This window comes from Nipponia nippon, unplaced genomic scaffold (assembly GCF_047370975.1).
Source record: "Nipponia nippon isolate SJK-2023a ecotype South Korea unplaced genomic scaffold, ASM4737097v1 scaffold_1, whole genome shotgun sequence".
NCBI lineage: Eukaryota > Metazoa > Chordata > Aves > Pelecaniformes > Threskiornithidae > Nipponia > Nipponia nippon.
The window spans coordinates 107372870-107398368 of record NW_028262290.1 but is presented as its reverse complement, the minus strand read 5'-3'; the positions used below and the strand labels follow the sequence as shown (position 1 = coordinate 107398368).

Sequence of the window (25499 nt, the reverse complement as noted above, 5' to 3'; positions counted from 1 at the left end):
AACTCAGTTTTCTTCCTGGACATGAGCTTTATTGCAGTTACTGACACGTTCAGGCACAGTTTCCAAGTGCCCACAGAGGGCCCAGAAACCCAGCATTTCAGTTAGCTGAGTGTGCTGGCACCTTCCTCCTGCTCTGGCGCATCACGGTGAGCACATGCTCAGCAGCTGTGGCTGGCTGCTTCCTGGGTTGTGAGGGCTGGGAGCCTTGAAGGTCTTACAGCTTTATCCAATCAGACCCTTATGTTTTATTTGAAGTGTTCCTTCTTGTGCTTTTCTCATCAAGGTAACCTAATTCTACAGGGGTAGCTCAGCTGCAAGTACCTGAAATTTAGCTGCATGGCTTGTAGTGAGCAGCTCTTGGCTGAAGATCTACCTTCTGGTCATGCAGAAATTGCTGTCTCTAGAAATCCATCAGAAAATTTAGTTTGAAGAACTATTGTTGGTGTTGCAAGAGAGTTTTATCTAGTTAGGATTTTATTTTTGTTCCCCGTTGCCACCGTCTTTTTTTTTAGGGGAGGGTGTCATTTTAGCAAATATATTGAAGATATTTTTGAATCAGGAAGAGGTTTTGGAAAGGGGTCTTCAGCTGTATGCAGAAACCAGAACAGCCCTTTTGTTGTCATTTTTACATTAAGATAATTACATAGTAGGCAAAAATAGCAAGGAAAAAACCCAAAACAGAAGTCCTGGTTCGCTTAGAATCTTTCCTCTGCAGGATCAGATTGCGTTTGGTGTTTTTAATGTTTTAGAGCTCTTTTGAAAAGCTGAGCGTGCCTACACTTAGAAAAATTGAAGTGTACTGAAACAGCTTGAAACATTTTAGATACATATGATGATAAACTCCCAACCAGCCTCGAACTTGTGCGGGATTTGCTGCTCCAACTGGATCCCTATAAGTCAACGGCGCCCGATGGGATTCATCCGAGGGTACTTAAAGAGCTGGCTGATGTCATAGCAAGACCTCTCTCAATGATTTTTCAATGCTTTTGGGAATCTGGAGAGGTCCCAGTTGACTGGAAGCTGGCAAACGTTGTCCCAGTCTTCAAGAAGGGCAACAGGGATGACCCTGGTAACTACAGGCCTGCCAGTCTCACCTCTGTGCCTGGCAAAATTATGGAGAAGATTATTCTGGGAGTTATTGAAGAACACCTGAAAGACAACGCAGTCATTGGCCCCAGCCCGCATGGGTTGATGCTTAACAAAGTTAATTTCCTTTGATGACAAGGTTACCCACCTAGTTGACCTAGGGAAGCCAGTCGATGTAATCTTTTTGGATTTCAGTAAAGCCTTCGATACTGTCTCTCACAGTATCCTCCTGGACAAAATGTCCAGCATACAGCTGGATAAACACATAATGCAATGGGTGAGCAACTGGCTGACGGGTCAGGCTCAAAGGGTTATAGTAAATGGGGTTACATCGGGCTGGCGACCAGTCACTAGCGGGGTTCCGCAGGGATCCATCTTAGGGCCAGTGCTCTTCAATATCTTCATAAATGACTTGGATGCAGGACTTGAAGATTTACTATCTAAGTTTGCCGATGACACTCTGGAGGGCAGAGAGGCTCTGCAGAGGGATCTGGACAAATGAGAGAGCTGGGCAATCACCAACCATATGAAGTTTAACAAGGGCAAGTGCTGGATTTTGCACCTGAGACGTGGCAACCCTGTATATGCACACAGACTGGGGAACAAGAGGCTGGAGAGCAGCCCTGCGGAGAGGGATCTGGGGGTTCTGGTCAACGGCAAGTTGAACGTGAGCCGACAGTGTGCCCTGGCAGCCAGGAGGGCCAACCTTGTCCTGGGGTGCATCCAGCACTGTATGGCGAGCCGGTCAAGGGAGGTGATTGTCCTGCTCTACTCTGCACTGGTGAAGCCTCCTCTTGAGTCCTGTGTGCAGTTTTGGGCACCACAGTACAAAATGGATATGAAGCTACCAGAGAGTGCCCAGAGGAGAGCCACGAAGATGGTGAAGGGTTTAGAGGGGAAGCCGTACGAGGAGCAGCTGAAGTCACTTGGTCTGTTCAGCCTGGAGGAGACTGAAGGAAGACCTCATTGCAGTCTACAGCTTCCTCACAAGGGGAAGAGGAGGGGCAGGCGCTGATCTCTTCTCCCTGACGACCAATGATAGGACCCGAGAGAACGGCAGGAAGATATGCCAGGGGAGGTTTAGGTTGGAGGTTTAAATTAGGAAAAGGTTCTTCACCCAGAGGGTGGTGGAGCACTGGAACAGGCTCCCCCAGGAGATAGTCATGGCGCCAAGCCTGACAACATTGAAGAAGCATTTGGACAACGTCCTCAGACATATGGTGTGAATTTTGGGGTTGCCCTATGCAGGGACAGGAGTTGGACTCGATGATCCTTGTGGGTCCCTTCCCATTCAGGACATGCTATGATTCTGTGTGCAGTTCTGTATCAGAATGGTGCTGGTTTCTTCTTCAGCTTTAGTTTCCTCCTTCTGTCTCACTATTTGACTGATGAGTCTTTTTGGATGCTGGTGGTGGGTGGTGCTCCTTGTTTTTTTGATTTGTAATTTATTTTAGATTCAGCTCTCACAGCTGAAGGTGTTGGGAGCTTCTGTAAACTGACAGCCTCAAAGTGTGGAAGGGGCAAACCCAGAAATGTTCAGCAGCAGTTTCCAACCACATCTGCTTTGCCAACACCAAATGAGCAGAGGCACCCTTAATATTTGGAAACCTGGCAAAAGCTACTTTGGAAAACATTTCAGGCTCATGATAATCAAGATCATGTTAAGTTACTGCTCTGCTAATGAGTAAAGATTTAGTTTAGTTAAACTTTTGGATCTTTTCTTGCAGGAAGGATAATTACAATAATAATATAATTACAAGCAGAAGAATCATCTAGTAAGGGGTCTGTGTGTGCGTGCACGCAGGAAGATGTGGAGGGATTTATGTACCAAAAATACACTTATTATATAAAAAATAAACATCGTTATACATAGCTATGTTTTACCATAAATTGGATATAACAAAATCGCAATGCAGAGCATTTTTGAGAGTGTGCATCAATACAATATGGATTTCCAGCAATACTTCAATCTCATTGTCACATCTGAAAGGTTTACTTCACTTTTACAATGCGAGATGTAAAATACTTGTTCACACTTATTTTTGGTTGACTTTAACAACACTTTTGTACTTATTCTAAGTTTAACTATAACTGGAGACTGAATTTTGGACATTATTCTACTTTTTCTGTTCTTAGGCATTATAAGGATGAGTTCCAAACTACAGAATTTTTATATCCGAACTTTAAAAAACTGACAGACATAAGGTTTGGTTCTGACCATTGCAGTAATAGTCCTACAGAATAACAAGAACATTGAAGTAGAGTTGCATCAGGTTGATTTTTTGTGGGGCTTTTAAAAACTTTTCAATATACACGTAGTAGTAGAGCAAACCAGCAGCTTCATGTGCTCTTGCTGTCAGAACACAGATCTGGAATTCAGAGGGGGTTTTGTTCTCATGGGTATCTTGCTTTGAATCATGGTGAGACTTCTAGTTCACTTAGCCTATTTAAAAAAAAATTGTATCAGACATGGTTTCTCCACCATGTAGCACTGGAATGAGTAAGGGTGCGGATAGGTTTGTTGTTGTAGTACTGCACAGAGAGAAACTTAAGCTGACAGAGCAGAAGCTTACAGTGTATGTGTGTTTGTATACAGAAATTTATTTTTTAACATTTTCAGTTTTGCAGTTGATCTGAATATATATTGTAGTAAAGCAACAAATAAAACTTGTTCCTTTGTTTTAAAATAAACTGCAGGTATGCCATTTCAGAGTGCAACTATTTCTTGAGTAAGTTTGGGTTTTTTTCCCCCCTTCCTTGTCTATTTATGCTTTTAGCCCTTTTTAAGGGGCTCAAGAGTTGAAACCAGCTTGAGTGACATAAACCCAAGCACCTCACAATCTATTTATCTTTTAGTATTTTTCTGGGAAGTTGAAAGTGATGGAGAGGCATAGCTGGACTTTGTGGATCTGATGCACTGCCTACTTTGGTCACTTTTACTATCATTTAATTCCATCGGTTCCTGTGAATCTGCACCTTTCCTATGCCCCTGTAAAGCTGAGAAGATTTACTCCTGTATTAGCAGCAGTTTAAAGGAGTTTATCCCCTGCAGCAGCCATATTCACTGACAGAAACAAAATGTACCGTAGCACCTTCACTAGTGCAGACTGTCATGCTAGGTCTTCTATTTATAATGAGGTTTGTACTTATAAAAGGAGACTATTTGTCAGCCCTAAAATTGAAGCTGCCTTTTTACGTAGTGATGCAGAAACTGTAGTTCACCAAGGTGCTAGTGAAACTCTATGGGAACATCATGTAGGGTAACGGAGTTGCTAAATCCTTTTTGTCATTCAGCTCTTCTGCTTTCTAGAGATAGCCAGCAGCTGTGCCAGCTGTGTGGGATAAATCTCTCTTGATCTTTACGCCAGTCAGAAAATAAAACAAGAGTGAGAACATCTGCTTCCCTCAGTCAGTAAAGAGCCATTGAAATCTAAGAGAAGCTGACTTCTTCCAACTTTTGTCTAACTGTCTGGAGCTGGAAAAAGCTATTCTGTAAACTGGTTTTCTGAACCATTTGATTTTCCTCAAATGTTTAAAATAGAGGATCCTAAAAACTCGGAAAGGAGTAATTTGTCTTCCCCTGTCCATCAACACCTCCCCTTTGTGGTTCAGGTGAGCAGTTCTGGGAGTGGAAAAGAACCCATGAAGAAATGCAGCAACAAAAATGATGTTAAGGTCTGTGTGGCTACAAGGTTTTTTGTTGGTTCTTCTTTCACTCTAAGCTGTTCTCCCTTAGTCTGCTTCCCTAGTCAAGCTTTTCTAAGAAGGGAAAGTTTTCCCCTCAAGGCATGCTCAAGCCCACTGTTGTGAATGTTAGCTTAGTCAATGGTGAACTTTAAAATGTGTTCGTAGTTGGTTTTGTCAGCTGATTAAAATGACTGGATTTTCTGCTCAGACCAAGAAGCTTAAAGAAGCTTGATGTTTCACACCAAAACTGAAAATGAAAAATTTTTTAAACCTTTTTTTACTTCATGTTAGAGCACAGCCAAGCCCTTTCAAATTTTAGCATGAAATGGATTTGGTGGTCTCAGTTTGATCTGTATTATTCAAGTGATTAAAATTTAAAAAGACTATAGCATCTTTTTGGTGCTCTTACCTTTCTGGTTTTGATTCTTTTCATACATACTTTTTACCTCACTCTAAGACCTTGGATCACTGTTCTGACCAGGTTTTTACCTCTTATTACTTGTAGACAGTTTTCTGATGCAATATGAAAGCATGTCAAGTTAAGACTGAGGAAGCCATTTGTAGGGTGTTTTTTAACCCCTCTTCTCCTCAGAAAGAATATAAGTAACATCAAAAAAAAAAAAAAAATACCAACAGCCTGGATGTATTATGCTAGAAATGGCTTATCTGGACATCAGGGCACATGTGAGTTCCACCTTTAGCTTGGAAGATTTTGAGGTTTAATACTATTGTGAAGTCCCTTAAGAGTATATGTATTGTGTGTTTCGACCAACTACCAAGAAAGCAAATACACATTTTTTGGCATTTTACTTCTACTGGCTTGAAAAGCAGAAATCTATTGCCCTTTTGTCTTCAGTCCTTCCATTCTTTTTTTTTTTTCCCTATCTTCCAGAAGAAATCAGAACTAAAAGACCCTTCTCTCTCTCTCTCTCCCCCCACCCCCCTGCTTTGTATGTAGATATATGCAACCATTTCTCCTTATTTGCATCTGAACACCGTAGACTTTATATCCAAATCTTGCATTTTGCTGACTTGTTCTTTCTTGGCTCTGTTAATTTTTTTGCTTCTTTACTAAAACCTTTATCAATTTTCTAATTTAAGCTATTTTGATTCTGCCATGGTCTCTTCCTTGTTGTATTCTGTTCTCATTTTCTTCTGTGTTTGAATGTAATCAGGTGACTTCTAAAACAATGTTCCTTAAGCGTTTGTCCTTTCATCTGTTCTGGTTTTCTTTGGGTTTCTTAATTTCTATTTTTACGTCTTCTCCTTCTGTCTTACATGCTACTGATCTTTCTGTGCAGCATTTAAAAGAAGTATTCAGTTATAAGGTGATCCTGCGTTGTCTTCCTTTCTACATCATCTTCTACTTCTTCAGCACCTTGGTATCATGTCTTACTCTGCTCCCCTTCACAGTTACCTTCTCTGCCTGGTGCTTGCCACTGTCGTTCTGCTGTTCATGTTAGTGGCTACCCTTTGCCATCTGAAGTCAACAAAAACGTCTCTTTCTGTTATCAAGTGTCTTCATACATCAGAACATGATTGTTTGCTGTTTCCTATTGCATCTTAATTACCAGTTATTTTGTCAGTATACCAACTTCACCTATCCCTTCATTTTGTTTCTATACTCCTGTTATATGATTTGTACATTACTGCTCCTTGCACTAGAACCTGCCCTTTCATTTTTGTTTATTCCCGTTTTTAAGGTCTTAAGTATGCATTTACATATATTTACCTGCCAAAAACCTATCATATGCTCATAAAAACACTTTTCGTAAGTTGAATTTATTTAGAATATTCCAGTCTCTTGTCTTTATTTGAAGAAAGATCTTAATTTCTATTGTTTGGTGTTCAACATAATGCTGAAGCTTAACAAATGCTGTCTTGTTCAAAAGAAGCCTGTTCTGTGCTGTAATACTAACTAATAAGTACCTACAACTTTCTATTTCTCCCATTCCAGAAGAACAGAAGGAAGGGTGTTGTATCTAAACCCTTTAATTTTCTGTAAAAATATTCAGTAGGGATAAAGGAATGTCTGATTAAACAGTGTAACTTGGTTTTGTCTTTCATATAACACCCTTTAATCTTTGTACAAAGATTGACCCGTCTTCTTGAAAGGAGCAAACTTGGATAAGAATGTCATATGGCCCTGCATAAAGATCTGGATACTACAAAGACAAAACTCCCTTGGTTTTCTGAAAGAGTTTAGGAAATGAAAACACCAAACTTCTGAGAGATCATAAACAGTATTTGTCATCTTCTTGGCTTGACCTGGAATGCATCTGTTAAAATTTGCGACTTGGTATCACAACAATTACGCATTAACAGAGTTGGTATTTTGTGATTATATTTAGGTAGCGTATAGAGAGTTAGAGAAATATTTCTGAAGAAAATTAGTGATGAATTCCATATGAAATCTGCATGAAGTGTCTGAAAACAGGCACAGAGTTTTCTTGATAACGAAAGCATCTGTTGACCTTAGTTTGGGGAGAAAAGGAACTGGCTTGGAATATTTCACAATTCAAGTGAAGTGTCTACTTCTTGTATAAAATTGACTTTAGACCCTGTAATAAACATGTAAAACTTCCCAGGAAATTATTTCTCTTGTAGCATCGACAAGGAGATTCTCTTTATACATAGGTAACAGTCCAGCTTTGCATTCATGCCCCATCAAAATTGGAGACTTTTTTTAGCTCTGCTTTCCTTCCTGTGCCTTGATAGTTGGTCAGAGGCCTTTCAATGTGTGTGTGTGATCAGTCACTCATCATCAGAGCCCAGTGAAACAGCTCTTCCTTATGGACATTTGAAATAAAGCCAGTCTTAGCAAGGAGATTACTTGCAAGAATTGCCAACAAATTAGATGGATTTTTTAGAGTGGATATGAAGTCTGGTTAAACAAACATTTCATTTCTTTTAGCAGCTGATTGACTGATTCCAAATGAAAAAGCTGTACCATCTGGTCCTTGGAAAACAAAGAAGCATTACGCATTCCTTTTTAAAAAATTTGCATAAAAAATATTTATATAATTTACCGGTTATATATATATACCAATTTATATAAATTACCAGTTTAAATTATCTATGCATTAAATTATTTAATTTATTCATGTATAATACACATAACTTGGTAATAGTCATACATTTCAAAGAAAATATGAGAATTACTAAAATAGCTTCTATCTACAATGCTTATTATTGTGTCTGAGCTATTCATCATAACACAATTTGACAAGCAGTTTTACGACTTGAAATAGAAAGCAGTATAGAGAGGTAAAGGAAAAATTGAAACAAAACCCCCTGCTAAATCAATTAAACTTCTTCCAGTAAATATTGTGACATTTTAGACCTTGCTGGAACAGAGTATTAGTTATATAGATATGTAACAGAGTAACTGTAGAGCTGTGTAGAGACAGGTATTACACATAGTGAGAAATTTTACAAGTTTGAAACTCAGTGTTATTCTGAGTTGTAATAAAACCTGAAAAATTCTAAAATTTACAGAGGGAAAACTCATAAGCTTTTTGGTGTATCTCTTGAAAGAAAGCGAAAGAGAAAAGTATGTTGGATCAATAGAAGTGTCTCCACATATGATGTAAAACTTAAACCAGTGTATAAACAAAGTTCTGAACCAAAGTATTTTCAAAAACAGTTTAAAGATACTCTTGAAAAAGTTTGGTTGTTCCTCCCCCCACCCAAGTTGTTGGAATTCTCTTCCTATTCTGGCTTTCTCTCATATGCCAAACAATGAAGTTGTGTGCCTCAAGCTTTTAATCACTTCTGTATCTTTTGGAAAGATGCTTTGTTTTCTGTGAATGTCAGTGACATTACTTTAATCTCAAAGGTATGGTTCTTGATATATAAATAAAGTCAATTTATTGTCATTATGGATTTTTTGCTCCAGGATATGAAGATCCTTATTGCTGTGTTTTATTTCATTCCAGCTATTTATGAGCTCTCTTGTGAAGCATACAAACACTTGGGCAAAACTTCAAATTACTACTGGATAGATCCAGATGGCAGTGGGGCGCTGGGACCTTTGAAAGTTTACTGCAACATGACAGGTAACTGCATTGTATTTGCTAATTCAATATTTTTTTAATGTAGTTGGGAGAAAGAGTCTGCTCATAATTCATATTTCTTGGCAAAAGAAGAACGATTGCTAAGAGCTTTTCATGAGAGGAGTCATCAAATCTATAGTCACCATGCACCATAGTCTAAGCAAGGTAGTAGTTAATCCATTTCATAAGCTTTTTGAATTACAGCTGTTAATTAGCCTTAACAGGCCTTTGTATCCTCAGTGGTGCATCATTTAAAAAAAAAAAAAAGTGGATATATATGGCTATTTACCAAAACTATTGTATATCAACATACTTGTAGTTCAGTAATGTCTGTGGTTTATGAAGTACTGTAGAAGGCAGCTTTTTAGATATGTCAGACTTTTATTTCTGTCCAGGTATTGCTGACTTTCACACACTTACCACCATAGGCAGGGAACAGAAATTGATTACAAGAGAAACGAAACATTTGAGTCTTCTTTTTTGTCTGCTTCATCTAACTGGTGTTAGAAGGACATATCTTGTTTAACTTCTGACACCATATATATATAACTGCATTAGCTTATTTTGGTTTTGTTGTGTGGTTTTTTTCCTGCTTTTAACACTGGTTTTGCATGAGTAATTTCCAACCTGGGCATTCTCATGGAAGATACCCTGTCTTAGTCATCTGCGTTGCTGTGCTGAGGCAGAAAAATATGATAATGAAAAAAGAAAAGGGAGCAATTTTCTGCACCGGGAGTATATTATTTCTTCCGTCTGTTAATGCGTTACAATTGTCTCGGCACTTTTCCCTGATATGAAATGTTGGGTAGCTGATACAACAGACATGTCCCCTGACTTTCCCCAAATGTCTGCGTAATAAGTTTGAATTTCAGTCTGTTTGCATTGGAAATCTAGCATATGTTTGAGTCCTCAGACTTCAGCATGGGCAACATGAACATGAAGGCACTATCATAAGTTGAAACAGCGACTGCCGCTTTTGAGATCACAGTTGCTGAAGCTCACATGTAGCTCTTCCTGGCGCCAGAAACCTGTACATGTCTGGACCTGTGGGGTGGGTTTTATCCAGCTTGGAAGGGAGAGATTGGGGGGGTGGGGTGTTGGGGAAGCTGACTTGAAGGAAGATGCGTGGCACATGCAGCAGACCCCAGATCAAGTGCTCATAGGTAGACAGCCTGTGGGAGAACAGGAGAATACCATTGTTTCATATTGCCATTAATGTCTGCATTTGTATAATAAATGCATACGTAAAAAGGAGCCTGATCTAAGCTCTGGGAGTGCCATCAGGCGTCCATGGGCTGGAGAGACAGGCCAGCTAATCTGTTCTGAGACACAGGTGTAAAGGCAATCTTTCAGATAAGTGGATCCTGACCCATTTAGGGCTTTTAAAATCATAACTAGCACCTTGAACTGTATCAGTAACTCATCAGGCAGGCACTGCAGGGACCAATGCCAAGAACTGCTGATATACTATAGAGATTTCTGCTATTCAGAAGAACCGCTGTGTTCAGTGCTAGCTATAGCTTATGGGTGCTCTTCAATGGTAAATTTGTAAATTAAAAATATACTACTGTAGTGGCGTCAGGCACAAAAAAGTACACCCATCCAGTACTACAGTATTGCTCATTCATATAAAATATAAGTATACAGCAGAAGGTCCTAGTAGCTTATCCAACACTGAGGAAAAAAACAGATAAGAAAAGTAGAAGTAACCATTTCATTTTACTAATGTTTCTCGTCTACAAAACAATTTCCAGAGTACTTAAATGTGACCTTTTCCTAACCAGTGCAAGGAGATCATGAACATCAGGATAGACGATGTAGTGCTCGTTCCCTTCATTTGGATATGACGCATGCTGTGGAAAAATGCAGTTTTCTGGTTTAACTGAATCACTCTCATCAGCAACTCTTTGCTACAAGAAAAAGGCATTTTGCACTAATATCCATGTAACTACTTAAATTTCAAAAATAAGAACCTAACAGAACTATTTCTTCACTAAAATGCAAATGATTGCAAGAAATATGTGAAAATTGATGGGAAGTAATTTTAATCTCTGCTTCTGAAACTGGAAGGCCACTCTGACAAACGTTTTCGGATAGCTTAGTAAAGCACATCACCTGTATACATACTGCGTAGTATCTATACATTGCAGCTGTTACAGCTATCGCTTTCTTTTAATTAGTGGTCATCTTAAGCACTGAAGACTGTGGAGGTAAAGAGCTACGTTTTTAGGAGAAAATTCACAGCACCCTAAATCTTTTTCTGAATCGATACAGAGTATTATCAGTAATACACATACTAAAGAAGGGACAGAATGAGGTTACTTGAGGGCTTTACTTTGCTTCATCAATAACACGTTTCTATAGAACTCTGTAGCAATGACGCATATCTTGTCGTATAACAAAAGGCACTATAGCCTATTAGATTAAGGGCAGAATTCTCAAATAATTTGAGCATCGAAATTGTGCGGGTTTATGGTATTACTAGCACTATATTTGAAAAAGAACTTAAACTAGCTGAATTACAATTAACTTTTGTTTTGTGAACATGAAACTAAGTAACCTACAGATCTAGCTATACTGAATAGTATGTGGAGTGTGCTCAATGAAAAAAACACTTCTTCATATGGCAGGATAGTGATATTTTATTTTAATAGAGACATCCTTAACTGTATTTCCCTCTCTAGCCTGAGAGTCAAATCTAAATGTTCCTATTAACCCACTATGTTAAACAAACATCTCTATATTAAATTACTACTCAGGATGCTAATAGATGTTTTAAATATCTGTCGTTTCATTCAGGTGGAACTAGCAAGTAAGAACATCTTAGTCACTAAAAAGGTAGTGTAAAATGTAACTTGCTAGTTTGGTTCCTAGGGAAACCAAGTCCAGACGGTTAGGGTTATCAGCAAAGCTAGTATCCGTCTTCCTAAAACAAGGTGGCTTAACTGTTATGTACTGCTTTTGCACTTACTGTAGTGTTGTTTTACTGGTGCAAAATGTTGGAGAGTAAGCTGCTCTCTCATTAGACTATAAACCTTCAGAGGCAGGGGCAATATCCTGAAAAGCCACTGAAATTGTATATTTAGAAATTGCACCTCACAATCACAAATTGCATTATTTCATCATTATGTCAACATTTCACCTACAGATTCTATAGTCAGAAAGTGTTAGGGTTCCCAAATGTACCAAAAAATTATTAAAAAAAAAAAAAAAATAGAAAATTATGGTGCAGTAGACAGCTGTCTGGGCATATTTCTGGGCATAATCCATATCCATCTTTAGTGTGTCTTAATTTAGTAAACTGGCATGTCATGGTGAGTCCTGCCCTTCACAGATGCTGCTGTGGTAACTAAAAATTGTTCTGATTTCTGAGATGTCCTGGCAGTTCAATAGTGCAGTCAAAGTCACAGAAATACATATATGCGTGTGCTCCCCACAGCAATTCATGGTCTCTACAAACTACTCTGTATTGTCAAAGAAACCCCAGAGCCTTCCCTTCTCTTGTCCTTATCTTCTTCAAATAAACCTTGTACTCACAGTGCTGTGTTTTGATAGTGAAGAGGAACCAAGCACTTACATTTTATGTCCTCATAGTGGAATTAAAATGTTTGAGATATCACATTTAAGTATCTATTCCTGCTGCAGTAACACAGGTTTTCAAAATCTAGGGCATGGCAACAGATATTCAGTAGCTTTCCAAATACTTATCAATAGGAACTATGTAAATTTTAGGAAACCCTTTTTTTTTTTTTTTCCTTTTACAAAAAACAGTATTGAAAACGTTTAGAGTTGGAAAGTTGGAACTTTTCAAATTAATGCACTTACAGAAAAATATTCCTTGAAGCTATTATGTGGCATAAAGTTTAACCATTACACTGCTTTTCAGTTTAGCTCAACTTGTGATCTTAGGCCAACAGGGAACTCTTCCAAAGCTCTGTCATCTTAAGGCCGAAATCTTCTCCTGCTTCAGAGGCAAGTCCACAATGCAAAGTTAGACTCTGCGTTCAAGCAGCTTTTTCCAAAGATGAAGGGTTCCTATCTCAGTATCCAGTTTAAGGCCTTTCCTGTTTTCTCTTTAATTGTCATTAGAACAGTAGCTGTAATGGAAAGACCTGCTCTTTTAAGATATTTGTTGGAAGATGTAAACTTTGAGTATATTACAGCTTCACCCCATGCTCTGTGTGGTATTTTGTATTTCTGAATCTCTAGCCTTGATTCATTTTCCTCTGGCAGTTTTGCTTCAGTCCCATTGAGAAAGACACAAAAATTAAGTTAATATTATTCCCTGTTTTTTCTGTTTCTTTCTTTTTTTTCCCTTGGCCCAAGGAGGATGGGGAAAAGGTGTCAGATCAGCAAGTTTACCCTGATCTTATTTTGTGCGTTTGTCCTGCAAGAATTTTCAGAGCGGAGGGTGAGGAATAAGCAGAGGAACAATGCACAGGACCATAAGTGCTTAGTTATTTATCCTAATGGCTGTATGGGATGTCAGTGGGAGAGGCGGACCAGCACTTCTGTAGTTCCTTGAGGCTTTATGCTGAGGATAGGGAAATCATAATCTTTCTACTGTTTCTTCTGCTTCATCATTTAGACCACTGATGCAAAGTAGAACTGAAAGGTTTCATAATCTATTTTACCAGAAGATGTGTCAGTTAATTCTTTTTATTGGTCTTGAAGTCATTATGCCCCTGTGATGTGGCTTTTATCTCATTTCAGGATCCAAATAGCTGCAAGCATAATGGCTCCATTTGAGTAGTACTTACCCTATCCCCTTTCTAGTACAGTTTTTCTGCCTAAAGCTGCACATCTTCAAACACTTTGAGAAATCATTATGCGTATTCATAGCCTGCCTCATTAAGGTCAAATGTACGGGGTGGCTTCTCTACTCAATCTTCCCCTTCCTCTCTTCTCTCTGTCTTCACTTTTTTAACAGAAGTGGCACATGTAATAATTACTGCAATGACTTTGTGAGTAGACATTAAACAACCATAACTGTCGTATCCTGTGATTTTTCTGTCTTCTTTCTGTAAATAGTGGGTCACTGGAGTGCTTTTTACTATGACATATGTAGAAACATATGGCATGAATATAAATGTGCCATTCATCACTACATACTGATGAAAAGTGCCCCAGCAGCGATAAATGTTTAATTCTATTGCATATATCTGTATAATTAGTTTTTCAGATGCCTGAGAACTGATTTACTGAACTTCCAAGGTACCAAAATTTTTAGTGATACAGTTATATATAAATACAAGTGAAACATAAAATTTTGAGTAATTTAATTAAATAAATAAAAGTAAAGACTTTTTTTTCTGTGTAGATCTTCCAGTTTGGTAGAGGAAGGAATTAGTATTTTTTAGTTGTTAACTGAAATAGAATAAATTGGCACACATTTAAAGGCAATAAACAAAATTTTGTCATTGGGCAATGGTAAGTTGTTGCATGACAATAAAAGTATAGAGACCATACCCAGTGTAATCTCATTGGAGAAAGCTTCCAATACAAGTATTTAAAGTTTTTTACCTAAAATACAGGAAGGAAAAATGGCTTCAGTGTTTCAAATATGACACATGAAATGAAGGTTTGATTTTTAACAGCATCTTTTATACACTTTTCCTTCAGTTGTAGAGCTTTGTTTTGGAGGCTTTTTAATGAGTCTGTCAGGCATTTTTGCAAGTTAAAATGACATTTGAGAGGTAAAAAGAGGAACAAATAGTTAAGATGGATTGAGGCTGTTGTTGCAGAGTATCCAAGCTTATTTCCTTGGACATGAAACAACACCAGAAACAACCACAGAAAAAGAATGGAGAGGGTATGTGGGGAAGGGCAATAGCATCAAGCCATTTAAGACACTGTTTTTGGCCAGTTCACTTATCAAGGTAGACTCTCTGTTTAAAGAAGGGGGAAAATATACTGAGGAAGAAAGAAAATAGTAGTCATCAAAGCATCAGGGGATCGTGGCTGGAGCACCTTTCTTCCTAAGGTGAATTCATCCTCCTAGCATCAGAGTAAAATAACAGACCCATGAGAGACCTGGAGACGGAACAGACTATGTTTATGTCCTTGCCTGCCAAGTAGGCTGAAACATCCTGCATCTCAGTTTTAGTTGATTATTTTTTTCATCTGTTCATATTTACAAGGCATGCCCTTTGAATTCTACGTTTCGTTGGTCCATCATTTTTTTTTGCATTCAGCTTTTTTATTATTTTTACTTTATGTCAAATTTTACTTTCTTGTGAAAATGCTCATTGCGGTACTTAACTGTGTCTCAACAAATTTGGCTGGTGCCTTTCCTCCCCATGCTCTGGAGCACAGTACTGACTGTTGGTAAGAAAAAGGTCATGGTTGTTTTTCCAGCTGGATCTAAACTTCCCACTCAGCCTCAATCAGTTCACAGACTGTAATTGCTAGCCTTTATCTGGACTCGTCTTGATTAGATGCAGCTTGCTGTCTGGAATCCTGAAATAAATCAGGATGGTTTTCTGTTTGTTTGTTTGTTTGTTTTTGCCTCAGGTTAACACTGAAAAATGATGTTGTTAGGCACTCCTGTGCTTGGCAATTACTCGGGTTTGACTGGTTAAAGCCACTATCTAGGTGGCAAGGGATGAGTGAGTGTAGGCTGTTGCTGTGTTCTGTGACAGCATGTTGAGTTTGCTGTATTGGCAGGTTTTTAAGGATGGAAGCGGAAAGGACTACAGACTCCTCAGCCCTACTGGTAAAATCACACTTGAGTGCCATGTCATTGTGAGATCATTTTTTACTTCTTTAATGTTCAGAACTTAAAAATACACTGCCACAGAAACAGTCTCCACACAGAGATGAAGGTTTTAATAATCTCAGGGCTCATCATAATATGAAAAAGGTAGAATTTGTGGAGAAAACAGGATGTGAATCAACATCTGATGAGTTCACTAAACAAAAATGTGTCCTAAGAAAAACGTGCTGTCATAACTTTAGAGTTTACAGTAAATAACGTTAGAATCACGTGATTCTAAATCATGTTAGAAAATCTCTAGGTAGTTCCTCCAGTCACCCTTCTTGCCTGTGTAGAAAACGAAAAGCTAGCCCAGTGTACAACTGCAGAGAAAATATCTAAACAATAAAATAAAAAATACCTTGTGAAGTCTGCACCCAGGAGAAGGTTCTTGATTTGCTCTGTTTCAGTAGAGGACAAACTCTATCATTGGCATTTAAGGTAGCTTCTCAAGTTGCCAAGTAATAGAAGCATTTCCTACTGTCTGACTACTTTCTTTTGTTTCTTCCCCTTCTTTCTTCCTGTCCTACCTCAAGCTCTGGAGCATCATACAGGAGAGTATAGGATTAAAAGTTTATGGCATGTCATCTTCTTAATGTATTTTAAGTGCTCATAGTTGGAGCATGAGCATCACAGAACATCCATACATCAGGCATAAGGCGACTAAATGTGCACTGACCTCCAAGAATGAGAACACATTGGCATTTGAGAGTGACATAGCAGAAGTAGTTGAAAATAAAGCAGAATTTTTGTTTTGCCAAATTATTTAGTCTAGGAGGAGGAAAAAATCCTGACATCATCTGCAGTCAGCAAATATTCCTCATTTGGTGGATACTGAGCTCTGAACAGAAATTAGAAAACAACAAATCTTTTTAGAACTCTTCGTGCATTGCAGGACTGTGCAAGCCTGTATTTCAAGAAGTATGTCCGTAATTGGCAAAGAAGAAAGGAAATAGGATGATGAAGGGTACCACCTACCTTAAACTGTTACTGTGAATGTTAGAAGCAAACATTTAGCTCTGGATTCACTCCCCCAGAACGTGTCCTACTGGACATGTGAGGAACTCAGCACAAGCTGCTTCAGGCCAGCGATATGCTTCAGTTGTCCCTAGAAAATTGGTCCTATAGAGAACATTATTGAAAGCCCAAGCAAAGCTTGTGTTTTTTGTAAAACTTTTATTTCTGCATTAAGGCTAGACAGTTAATTTACCCCTGAAATGATGGGAGAGGTTGTTGGGTTTTTTTAAATTTTATTTTATTTTATTTTATTTTATTTTGATGGTAATATTTTCTGCAAGGTTTTTCTGTTGTTTGGGTGGGTAAAGATGTTGGGGGGGTGTGTGTGTGTGTGTTTCTGCCTACCCCCTGCAATCGATGCCTCTCTGGGCTTTGAGGAACAAGCCCAGTGATCCAGCTGTACTGTGTCAAAGCCTGAAAGGTGTGAGTCGCTAGGTTCAGGTGGGGATTTCTGGTATATAGAAATATTTTCTCATATATGCTTCCCCCTTAGGCTTCCTTGTCCTTAAACAACACTTCAAAGAATGGCTTCTCAGTGAGTCATATTCAGAGTTGGTTGTTTCTAACTGCTAGTACTGTCTTGTTGACAGACAGTGGGACTAGGAAGAAAATACTTACCTGTTCTAAGTATTCTTTCTGTTGTCATTTTCTTTGAAACTGAAATCAATGTAACTAAAAGATCACAGGCTAGATTAGTTTAAAGGAAGCATTTAAAATCCTGTTCTGATGGCAAATGGTGTATTAAGTTCACTTATTACTGAGATAAATAATTAAGTGATGAAAAGATTACAGACAATTTTAAAAAGAGAGAAGATTCATTCCACTCTAGAATTCCCAGCCAGTATTCAGGGTGCAATGCTGCACACTGATGTGTAATTCTCTAAATTCATTTACCTAGAAGGGCAGGTGATCTCTGTTGTCGCTATTGCTGTTAAAAAATCAGGCCTTCTTGCTTCCTCCTGTATGCTCTGACAGATGTTTTTTAAAAAGAAGTTATTTGGGCCATGAATAAGCTGCCGTAGACATCCATTTTGATCTGTACATATGCATACACAGAGAGGGAAAGTGCTGCTGATGCAGGTTCCCTGCACAGGCAGGAGGTGTACAGAATGCCTCTCCCGTGACTCCCTCCTAGGACTTACTAACAAGTGACATTAGTGCAGATTATGTAGGAGTGTGAATTTACAGTGTAATGGAGAGTTTGCGTGAAGGCTCTCTTTGAACGCTCCTAGTAAATCCCAAGATTACATACATGTTTACATTTTATCACTTAGAATTAGCCTTAGTGCTTTTCTAAAAAAAGAAAACAAATGTGCAATAACTATGATGTAAATTTACAGACAATATTTTTACCAATTTTGAGAATAGGCGCTTAGTACAGGTTTCAGGGCAGCATCAGAAGTTTGCTGTAAGCTCACCTCCATCTCTCTTCCACATGGTGAGAGACAGATGGGGGAAAAGCCTGTAGGGTGATGGCAATAAGGGCAAAAAGGACTTAAATCTGGGATCATCTGGGAATAGGACATTTTTTATCTCCAAGGCCACAGAAAGCAGCACTTTCTCTGAAAATACGGCAGTCAATCAGAAGATGCTATGAAGAGATCACTTATGTCCATGAAAATCAAGGAGGAATTTTCCTGAGAGAACCAGAGTTGGTTGTAACCTACTGAGATTATCACTTGCTCCATAGCATCAGAAGGTGAAGAATGGTTGAAATAAATGTAAAACTTAAAAGCAAGCCAATGATAGCATTCCGCACGGTTTAGTGAGCAGAGTCCAGCCAACAGGGGCAAAAGATAAGGAGTCATCTGTGAGAGCTTGTGCAGTGAGTAGGGAACAACTACAGCCGGAGAACTTCCACAGAGCAAACTTTCACATTTGGAATGGAAACCTGCAGATCACGCAGACCCGGTCTCTTGTTTAGAGAGCCTCAACTGCTAAGTGTAAGGATCTCCCTCCACTCATGTACTGGAAGCCAAGTCTGTCTGATTTCAGACAGGTGATACATGTAAGACAGGATGCAGCTTGGAGTTTCAGTGTCACGTTAGGGGTCTGTGTCCACTTTTATTGTGTTTAGAGTTCATGTTTATGATCCAAAATTAACACGCTTTTTATGCTTCCTGCTTTAGTGTTTTTTCCATTTGCTAAGCCCAAGTTTTCTTTTTTTCAGGGAGCCTGAAAATATTGGCTTTATCTAGTATGTGTCTGTATTACTGTGTCAGGACATGCTTCCTTGAGTGGGAACTATTGAGGTAATGATCTTCCATTATCCTAGATGAGATTTATGAGACTAACTCCGCACACACTGAAGCATTCAATAGTAAGCAATTTGAGAAAATCAGTGAGAATAAATTATTACCTTCCCTTCCAAAAATTATTATTGTGATTTTTGCCAAAGTGGTACCCTAAAACTTGAGATATTTCTCCAAAGAGACTAGCTTTTTTTCTCCACTTCGGGATGCACTTGTGCATCACAAATAGAAATCACTGTAGATTTTCTTTCAGACCACCATTGTCTGACTGCAATGGAATAAACCTGTCAGTAGTCATAAAAGAAAATTAAATATGTTTGTCGGTAGTAATAGGACAAAATACTGTCACAAAACAATTGGAAATGGCAATGTTGTAAATTACTGTATCAGAGATCTAGGGCCATCACTGCTCAGTTGGATTCCCTTTTTCTTAGCAATAGTCTGTGAAGGGGAATTAGTGCTCTCACAGAGGCATGGATATTCCACAGAAGCTGCTTGGTAGGTAAGTTGAGAGAGTTAGAAAGGTAAAGCTGATTTAGCTCTCCAAAGCCTGAGCATGCAGAGTTCTCTCCCTTGCACTTCCTACTCCTGGGTCTAGATCAAATATGTTTCTGTCAGAAGCATTGCCTTCTACCTAGAGATGTTTTATTGCTAATACTGATCTGGTAATTACCACAGAACTATGCTGAAATGGTTACCCTTACTTGTGCTGTACAGTGAGCATCTAATGAACAAACAGCTGAGCCAACTGGATGCTAACCAAAAGCTGTACTGAGACTATTCAGGTGGCTGACATCTCTGCTACACAGAGTAGACACAAATGGGGTAGACTCACAAGTATTTCTGGTCAAGACTTGTTATTAGCAAAAGGCCTTACTCAATGACTTGCATTGTGCACTGATGTACATTCACTGCTTGCTTGTCTGTCTCATTGCATAAACTACGTTACTTAGAAATGACAGATCTATGGGAATTAAAAAAAAAAAACCCGCGAACCTACTTAATTAACGTTAATATTCAGAGGGGTCTTCTGACATTTATTTCAGCAATCTTTACCAATTCCACCGTGTACTGGAGCTCTGAGTGATTGCTTCACTTCTGCTTGACGCTTTTGCCATAATGGTCACAGATTTTTGTGACAACTGTCATGTTAATATTAAGACCATGTTACTTAATGCCCAACTGTATTGCAGACCTACACTTTCAAATGCTTTGCAGGGCTTTGTGGCATCTGCAGTGGAAGAGAAGTGCTGCAGATGCCAGAGACCAGCAACCACATTTTTCATTAAATCAGAGATAGAAGGATCAAATTAAAGTAGCTGCTGTTTCAGCCTTCTTGCTAGGAAGAAGTTACTGATCAGTCTTATGGGTTTTAGTAGTATGCTAAGTGCCTAACTAGGCAATTTTTCAAGATCAGATCTTAATATTTTCAAATCAAATAATATTTCTTCACGGTGTCGCTAGAACAAAGATATCGCCTAATATCCCTTGGAGTTACTTCCTTTCCTCCCCTGTCCTTTTGTGTCCAGTCCATATTGGCCTGGGAAATGTCTGCTGTTAACCCAGTTGCTAACACTTTAGTTCAAATGTATTTGTGACTAACATCTTAATACTGACATCAATATTAAGTCTCTTCACATTCCACTTCTCAATAGTATTTTCTGCTTCATATGGTCTGGAATTTATTTCTTCAGATTCATGAATGAGATTGCATGTGGAGCAATTGTCAGTATTACCTATGTTCTTTTGAGGAAATAAAAAAAGGAAACCTAAATCCTGGACCAAATCTGTGAATCTCTTGAGGTACTCAGTTCTCTCAAGATAGTCTGTCCTTTTGTATCTTTAAAAAATTTTGGGTTTTATTTAATTTTTTATTTCTTATAGGTAGGTTGGTTTTGTGTGTGTGTTTTGTTTGTGTTGTTTTTTTTTTTAAGAAAATACAAGGATCTTTATTTTTTATTTATTTACAGCACATCCTTATGGCTGAGTGAATATCTGCCAAGTGACTGGAATAAAATAGATTTTTAAGAAAACTTGACAGTTCACTGTACAGTCTTTTAAGAAAACTGGACAGTTCACCTCTGTTCTACATATTGCAAAGATTTTTCCATTATTATGAAATTCTTAAAACTTCTAATCTTTTGACTTTTTATTTTTGGTAAATTTAGTGTTCACTGAATTTATGTATTGACCATGCATATGCCAGTTCTGCAAAGATCTTTTCATAGATGGCTTTACTTTTGGGAACTGATTTTTTTTCATGGGCTAAAAAAATGCTATAAATGAAACCTAGTTTAGTATCTAGAAACTTAGATTAGTTTTAATTCTTGAATTACTGATTAAGATTGTTACCTTACCATCAATTTCCTCAACTGTCCAGATTGCATGTTTAGTGACATTTTACTCATTAAGTAGATACTCAATGGATTACGTTGTAGCAAAGCTTCAGCTCTAAGGAAATGTTTGAGTTGCAACATCAGCTTCTGTGAAACAGTTTTGTGAGTGCTAGAAATTAGAATTATTATCAGCACTTTTGTTCGTAGTATGCGCTCCTTTTCCTGTTTGGGTTTTTGTGTGTGTGTTCTTTTTAGAACAGAGTAGAATAGTTGAGTTGGCAGGGACCTACAATGACCATCTAGTCCAACTGCCTGACCACTTCAAAGCTGACCAAAAGTTAAAGCATGGCATTAAGGGCGCTGTCCAAATGCCTCTTAAACACTGACAGGCACGGGGCCTCGACCACCTCTCCCAGGAAGCCTGTTCCAGGGTTTGACCACTTCCTCAGTGGGCGTATAAAAAGCAAAATCTTCAGTCCTTCTTTGCCGCTATCTTTCAGGCGCCTAGGGACTCATAAAGAGAGGCAGTTGCCTTTTAGTGTTGGATGGCCACCTGGCCAGCTGCCTCCGTACTCACATCAACATTATCAGTAACATCAGCATTATCAGCAACAACCTTCCTCTTCACTAAATGCCTGCAGAATTCATGTAAAAAATCATCAGCAACCTTTATTCACACTCCTGGAGAGTAAAGCTTATCTCCACAGACAGCAGCGCCACTGCCACTAACTGCATCCCACTGGCCTGCAAGTGTTTTGTCTCTTGTAGCCTTTTCAGCATCTGGGCTGATTTGGCACTTTCTCCAATGAAACTGCCAAAATGGAAGCTCAGCTAATGCCAGCTGTGGTTATTTTCTTCCCTTGGAGGCAAACATCCATTTTGAAAGTGGATGCCACCAGCTTCATGCGCAGAGCCCACCCACACAGTCCATCAGTTGCTCACTTGGCCGGTGGAGGGCTGGATCTGCTGGTTGTAACTGCATGAGGCTGGACTCCAGCAGGCTACCGATGGATGAAAGCCTCATTGACACATCTCTCAGGCCCCACCCTTCATGCTTTGATGCCATCAAATGTATGAAACAGTGAAGTTCATGGTCAGGTCTTTTGAACTTAGATTGCAGAAAAACATTGCTCAAGATAGGTAGGTTTCCTGATTTCTCCAAAAGGTACATTCATTGCCCACATCATATTCTGGATTTCATGGCATCTCTGAACCAGAAAAAGCTGTCTCTCTTATTATATTTCTATGGCCCCTGTACTCCACGCCAGCTGAAGCTCTGACAGAAGGGATGGCCCCTGCATCAATAAACCATGTGTGTGAAGAACTGCAGGTTACACAACGTCAGGTGGAGCACTGTCAGTTTCTGCTCCAGTTTGGAAACATCAGAATAGGCAAGTGTTCCTGGAGGCATGAGTAGATGACAGGGTGACTATGAGCCACAAATGGGATACAAGCAAATGCATTCTTGTGTGTCAGGCAAGATATTTCCATAGGAAAGGCAAGCATTGTGCAAAGCCCTGGTGAGAACTCACCTGTACCACTGGGGACATTTCTCATTCCTCGGGTCAAGAAAGACAAATTCCATCTAGGATGAAGGTAAACAAAGACTAGGCAGTGGATTAGGGGCATGGAGGGCCTACAGAAGAAGACGACAAGTGGAAGAAGCATGACAAAGGCTGAGCGAGCTGCCATCACTTTCTTGAAAGATATCAAGGATGAAGGCCAAAGGAGGAAAAGAGCTACTGAAGTGCAAGCAAAAAGATGGTCAAGAACACAAAACCATTCAGGACTTCTTTCCAAGAAGACGACCTCGCCAAAAGCAGGGCAGTAGCAAATGACCCTTGGTGCATTGGTAAGGAATGGCGAGGAAATCCTGCACATGCTCTACGTCTCTGCCAAGTTCATGCAGAGGGAACCAAAAGCCTTTCTTTCACCTCTGGCATCCCCACAACCAAATGAATGTCTATGGTATAAATGCCCTTGTTGACACAGTTTGAACGTACAGATGATGTTACAGGGACACCCAGCAGCTGTGCCCAGTGCAAGGCCACCAAGGGCAGGGACAGCCCCCTGGGCCTCCTGGGCACAGGGACTGCCTCGGGGCCAGCACCCCAAAGGCCTTCCTCCCAAGGATGCTGGGCGGAGGGTGGGGCTGCGCAGGGGGGGCCCCGTCACCCCCATGTCACAGGGCCACCACCCGGCAACACAGCAGTCACAATGCCCCGGGGCAGGATAAAAGGCAGCATCGTCCCCTGTCCCGCTGCCATAGCTGGCCGGGGCGCAGCCTGAAGACGTCCCAGAGGAGGTCCTTGAGGAGCCAGTGGAATTACTTGGTGAGGGCTGAGGGAGGAAGACCAGAGGAGGCTCGACGAGACTGCTGGAGATGAGAAGGACCACCAATCCCTGGAGGTTCCCGAGGCTGTCAGGCCTTTTCAGCTGGATAGCAGCAGCGAGAGCAAGGGAATGCCTTCTTGAGGAGCACTGCAGAGCTCGCCATCCTCATCTCCGGGGGAGCCAGGGGCAGCAGCTGTAAGGAATAGGATGCAGAAATGTTGCCAGGGGTCCTGGTGCTTTGGAGCAGCCGCTGGTGCCCTGCCAGGCGTGGGAAGGATCCTTGCCCCCAAGGTCGATCAGGCTGGGGGCCTTTGGGCACTCCGGGAAGCCCCTGAGGTGGCAGCAGGTGGAGGGAGAAGAGGGCTTGGGCATCTGCTGGGAGGCGTGACCAGGCTGTGGGAGGAGGAGGCAGGTCTTGCTCACATGCTCAGGGAATAGCCCATCGCCAGCGCTGGGGTCAGGAAGGAATTTTCCCCCAGGGCACATTGGCACTGCTCCCCGGGGGTTTTTTGCCTTCCTCTGCAGCATTGAGCATGACCACTTGTCAGGGCTCCTCTCGTCCCTTTTGGCTAGGTTCCTGCCTGCTGCTCATGCACCACGAAGATGGCCTCTCGTGCCCTGCAGCTGGGGGGAGGAAGGCTTTTTTTCCCCCCACGGTGGGCTAGCAAGTGTCCCCGGGGGTTTTTTGCCTTCCTCTGCAGCACTGAGCACAGGCACTTGCCAGGGCTGCTTTGGGCCATTTTGGCCAGGTGCCTGCTGCTCCTGCTCCACGAAGGTGGCCCTCGTGCCCCGCATCCGGGGGGAGGAAGCTTTCCAGACTCCCAGGGCGGGCCCCCAGGGTGGCCCCCGGGGGTTGCTTCTTGTCCTCTGTAGCACTGAGCACAGCCCCTTGTCAGGGCTCCTCTGGGCCCTTTCCGCTCGCTACTTGCCTGCTGCTCTTGCACCTCCGAGGTGCCGCTCGTGCCCTGGCTCTTTTGCCCATGGCAAATGTGGAGCAGGAGCGAGCTCTGCTCTTCCCTTGGCTCCATTTCCCCAGGGGTTCTTGCTTGTGCCAAACAGCGGGGGCTTGGAAGGGCTCCAGGCTTGCTGCACCATCCGGAGCTGCCACTTTGCAGCTCTCCCTGCCTGCAACCCAAGCGCAGGGCAGGCACGAGAGCGCTTGTCATGCATCACTGGCCAGGAAGCACAGCGGAGCAAGTTTTGGAAGGCAGAAAGTGGGCTTGTCATCGACAGGTGTCCTACTTTGGAAAGTACCCTGTGGTACCACACACCTCTTCTTCTTCTTCTTCTTTCGTGTGTGGTTGATTGTGATCCTCATTCTTCAATTTTTCCTTATTCAGGAAGCAGGGCCTGCTTGGCCTGTGTTCCTGCTGCTGCTTTCTGCAGCTCTGTGCCTTGCCTTTGCCAGGCTGCAAGGGAGGTTTTTTCAAGCTCAACTGAAGAATGCATCAGCCTGCTCCTGGCTGCACATGCGCATTGTGTTAATGCTTGTGAGCATCAGCTCTGAAATGTTGTCAGGGAAATCAAATAAAATCCTGTTTCCACTTGTAACCTTTGTGATCTGTGTTCTTGAAAGTGTTTTTGGAGCTGAAAAAACCCTGGCTTTTCAGGCAAATACCAGTCTCATCATTATTCGACTCATGGTAAGCACAGGTAATAGAACAGAACAGAACAGTTCTGCTATGTTATGCCTGCAGTTATGGATGTCAAGCCATGCCCGAGGCCTGAGGGCTCCATCCAGGAGAGCAGCTCTCTGCAGTGCAGGGCCCAGGCCCAGCCAGGAGACAGGGGCAGAGACGGGCACCCCTACAACATGGCTCAGGCAGGGACTTCAGTCGGCCCCAGGCCCAGCTGAGACACGTCCCCTGGGCCCTTGGCAGGAGACGGTGGGGCTGGGGTCCCAGGGGAGGCCGGTCCCAGCCATTGAGGCCTATGAGCACCCCCAGGACCCTGGCAGAAGTAGGCTTGCACTGCTCAT

At 40.9% G+C, this 25499-nt stretch overlaps 1 protein-coding gene across 2 annotated transcripts in view; it reads left to right on the top strand.

Annotated features, from left to right (window-relative positions):
• CNTNAP2 (contactin associated protein 2) overlaps positions 1–25499 on the top strand; it is a 1210705-nt gene that overhangs the window by 825238 nt on the left and 359968 nt on the right. For both annotated transcript variants that reach the window (XM_087766336.1, XM_087766327.1), the window contains exon 12: positions 8712–8831. In XM_087766336.1, the coding sequence (XP_087622462.1) occupies positions 8712–8831 (120 nt within the window). The remainder of the gene's footprint in view (positions 1–8711; positions 8832–25499) is intronic.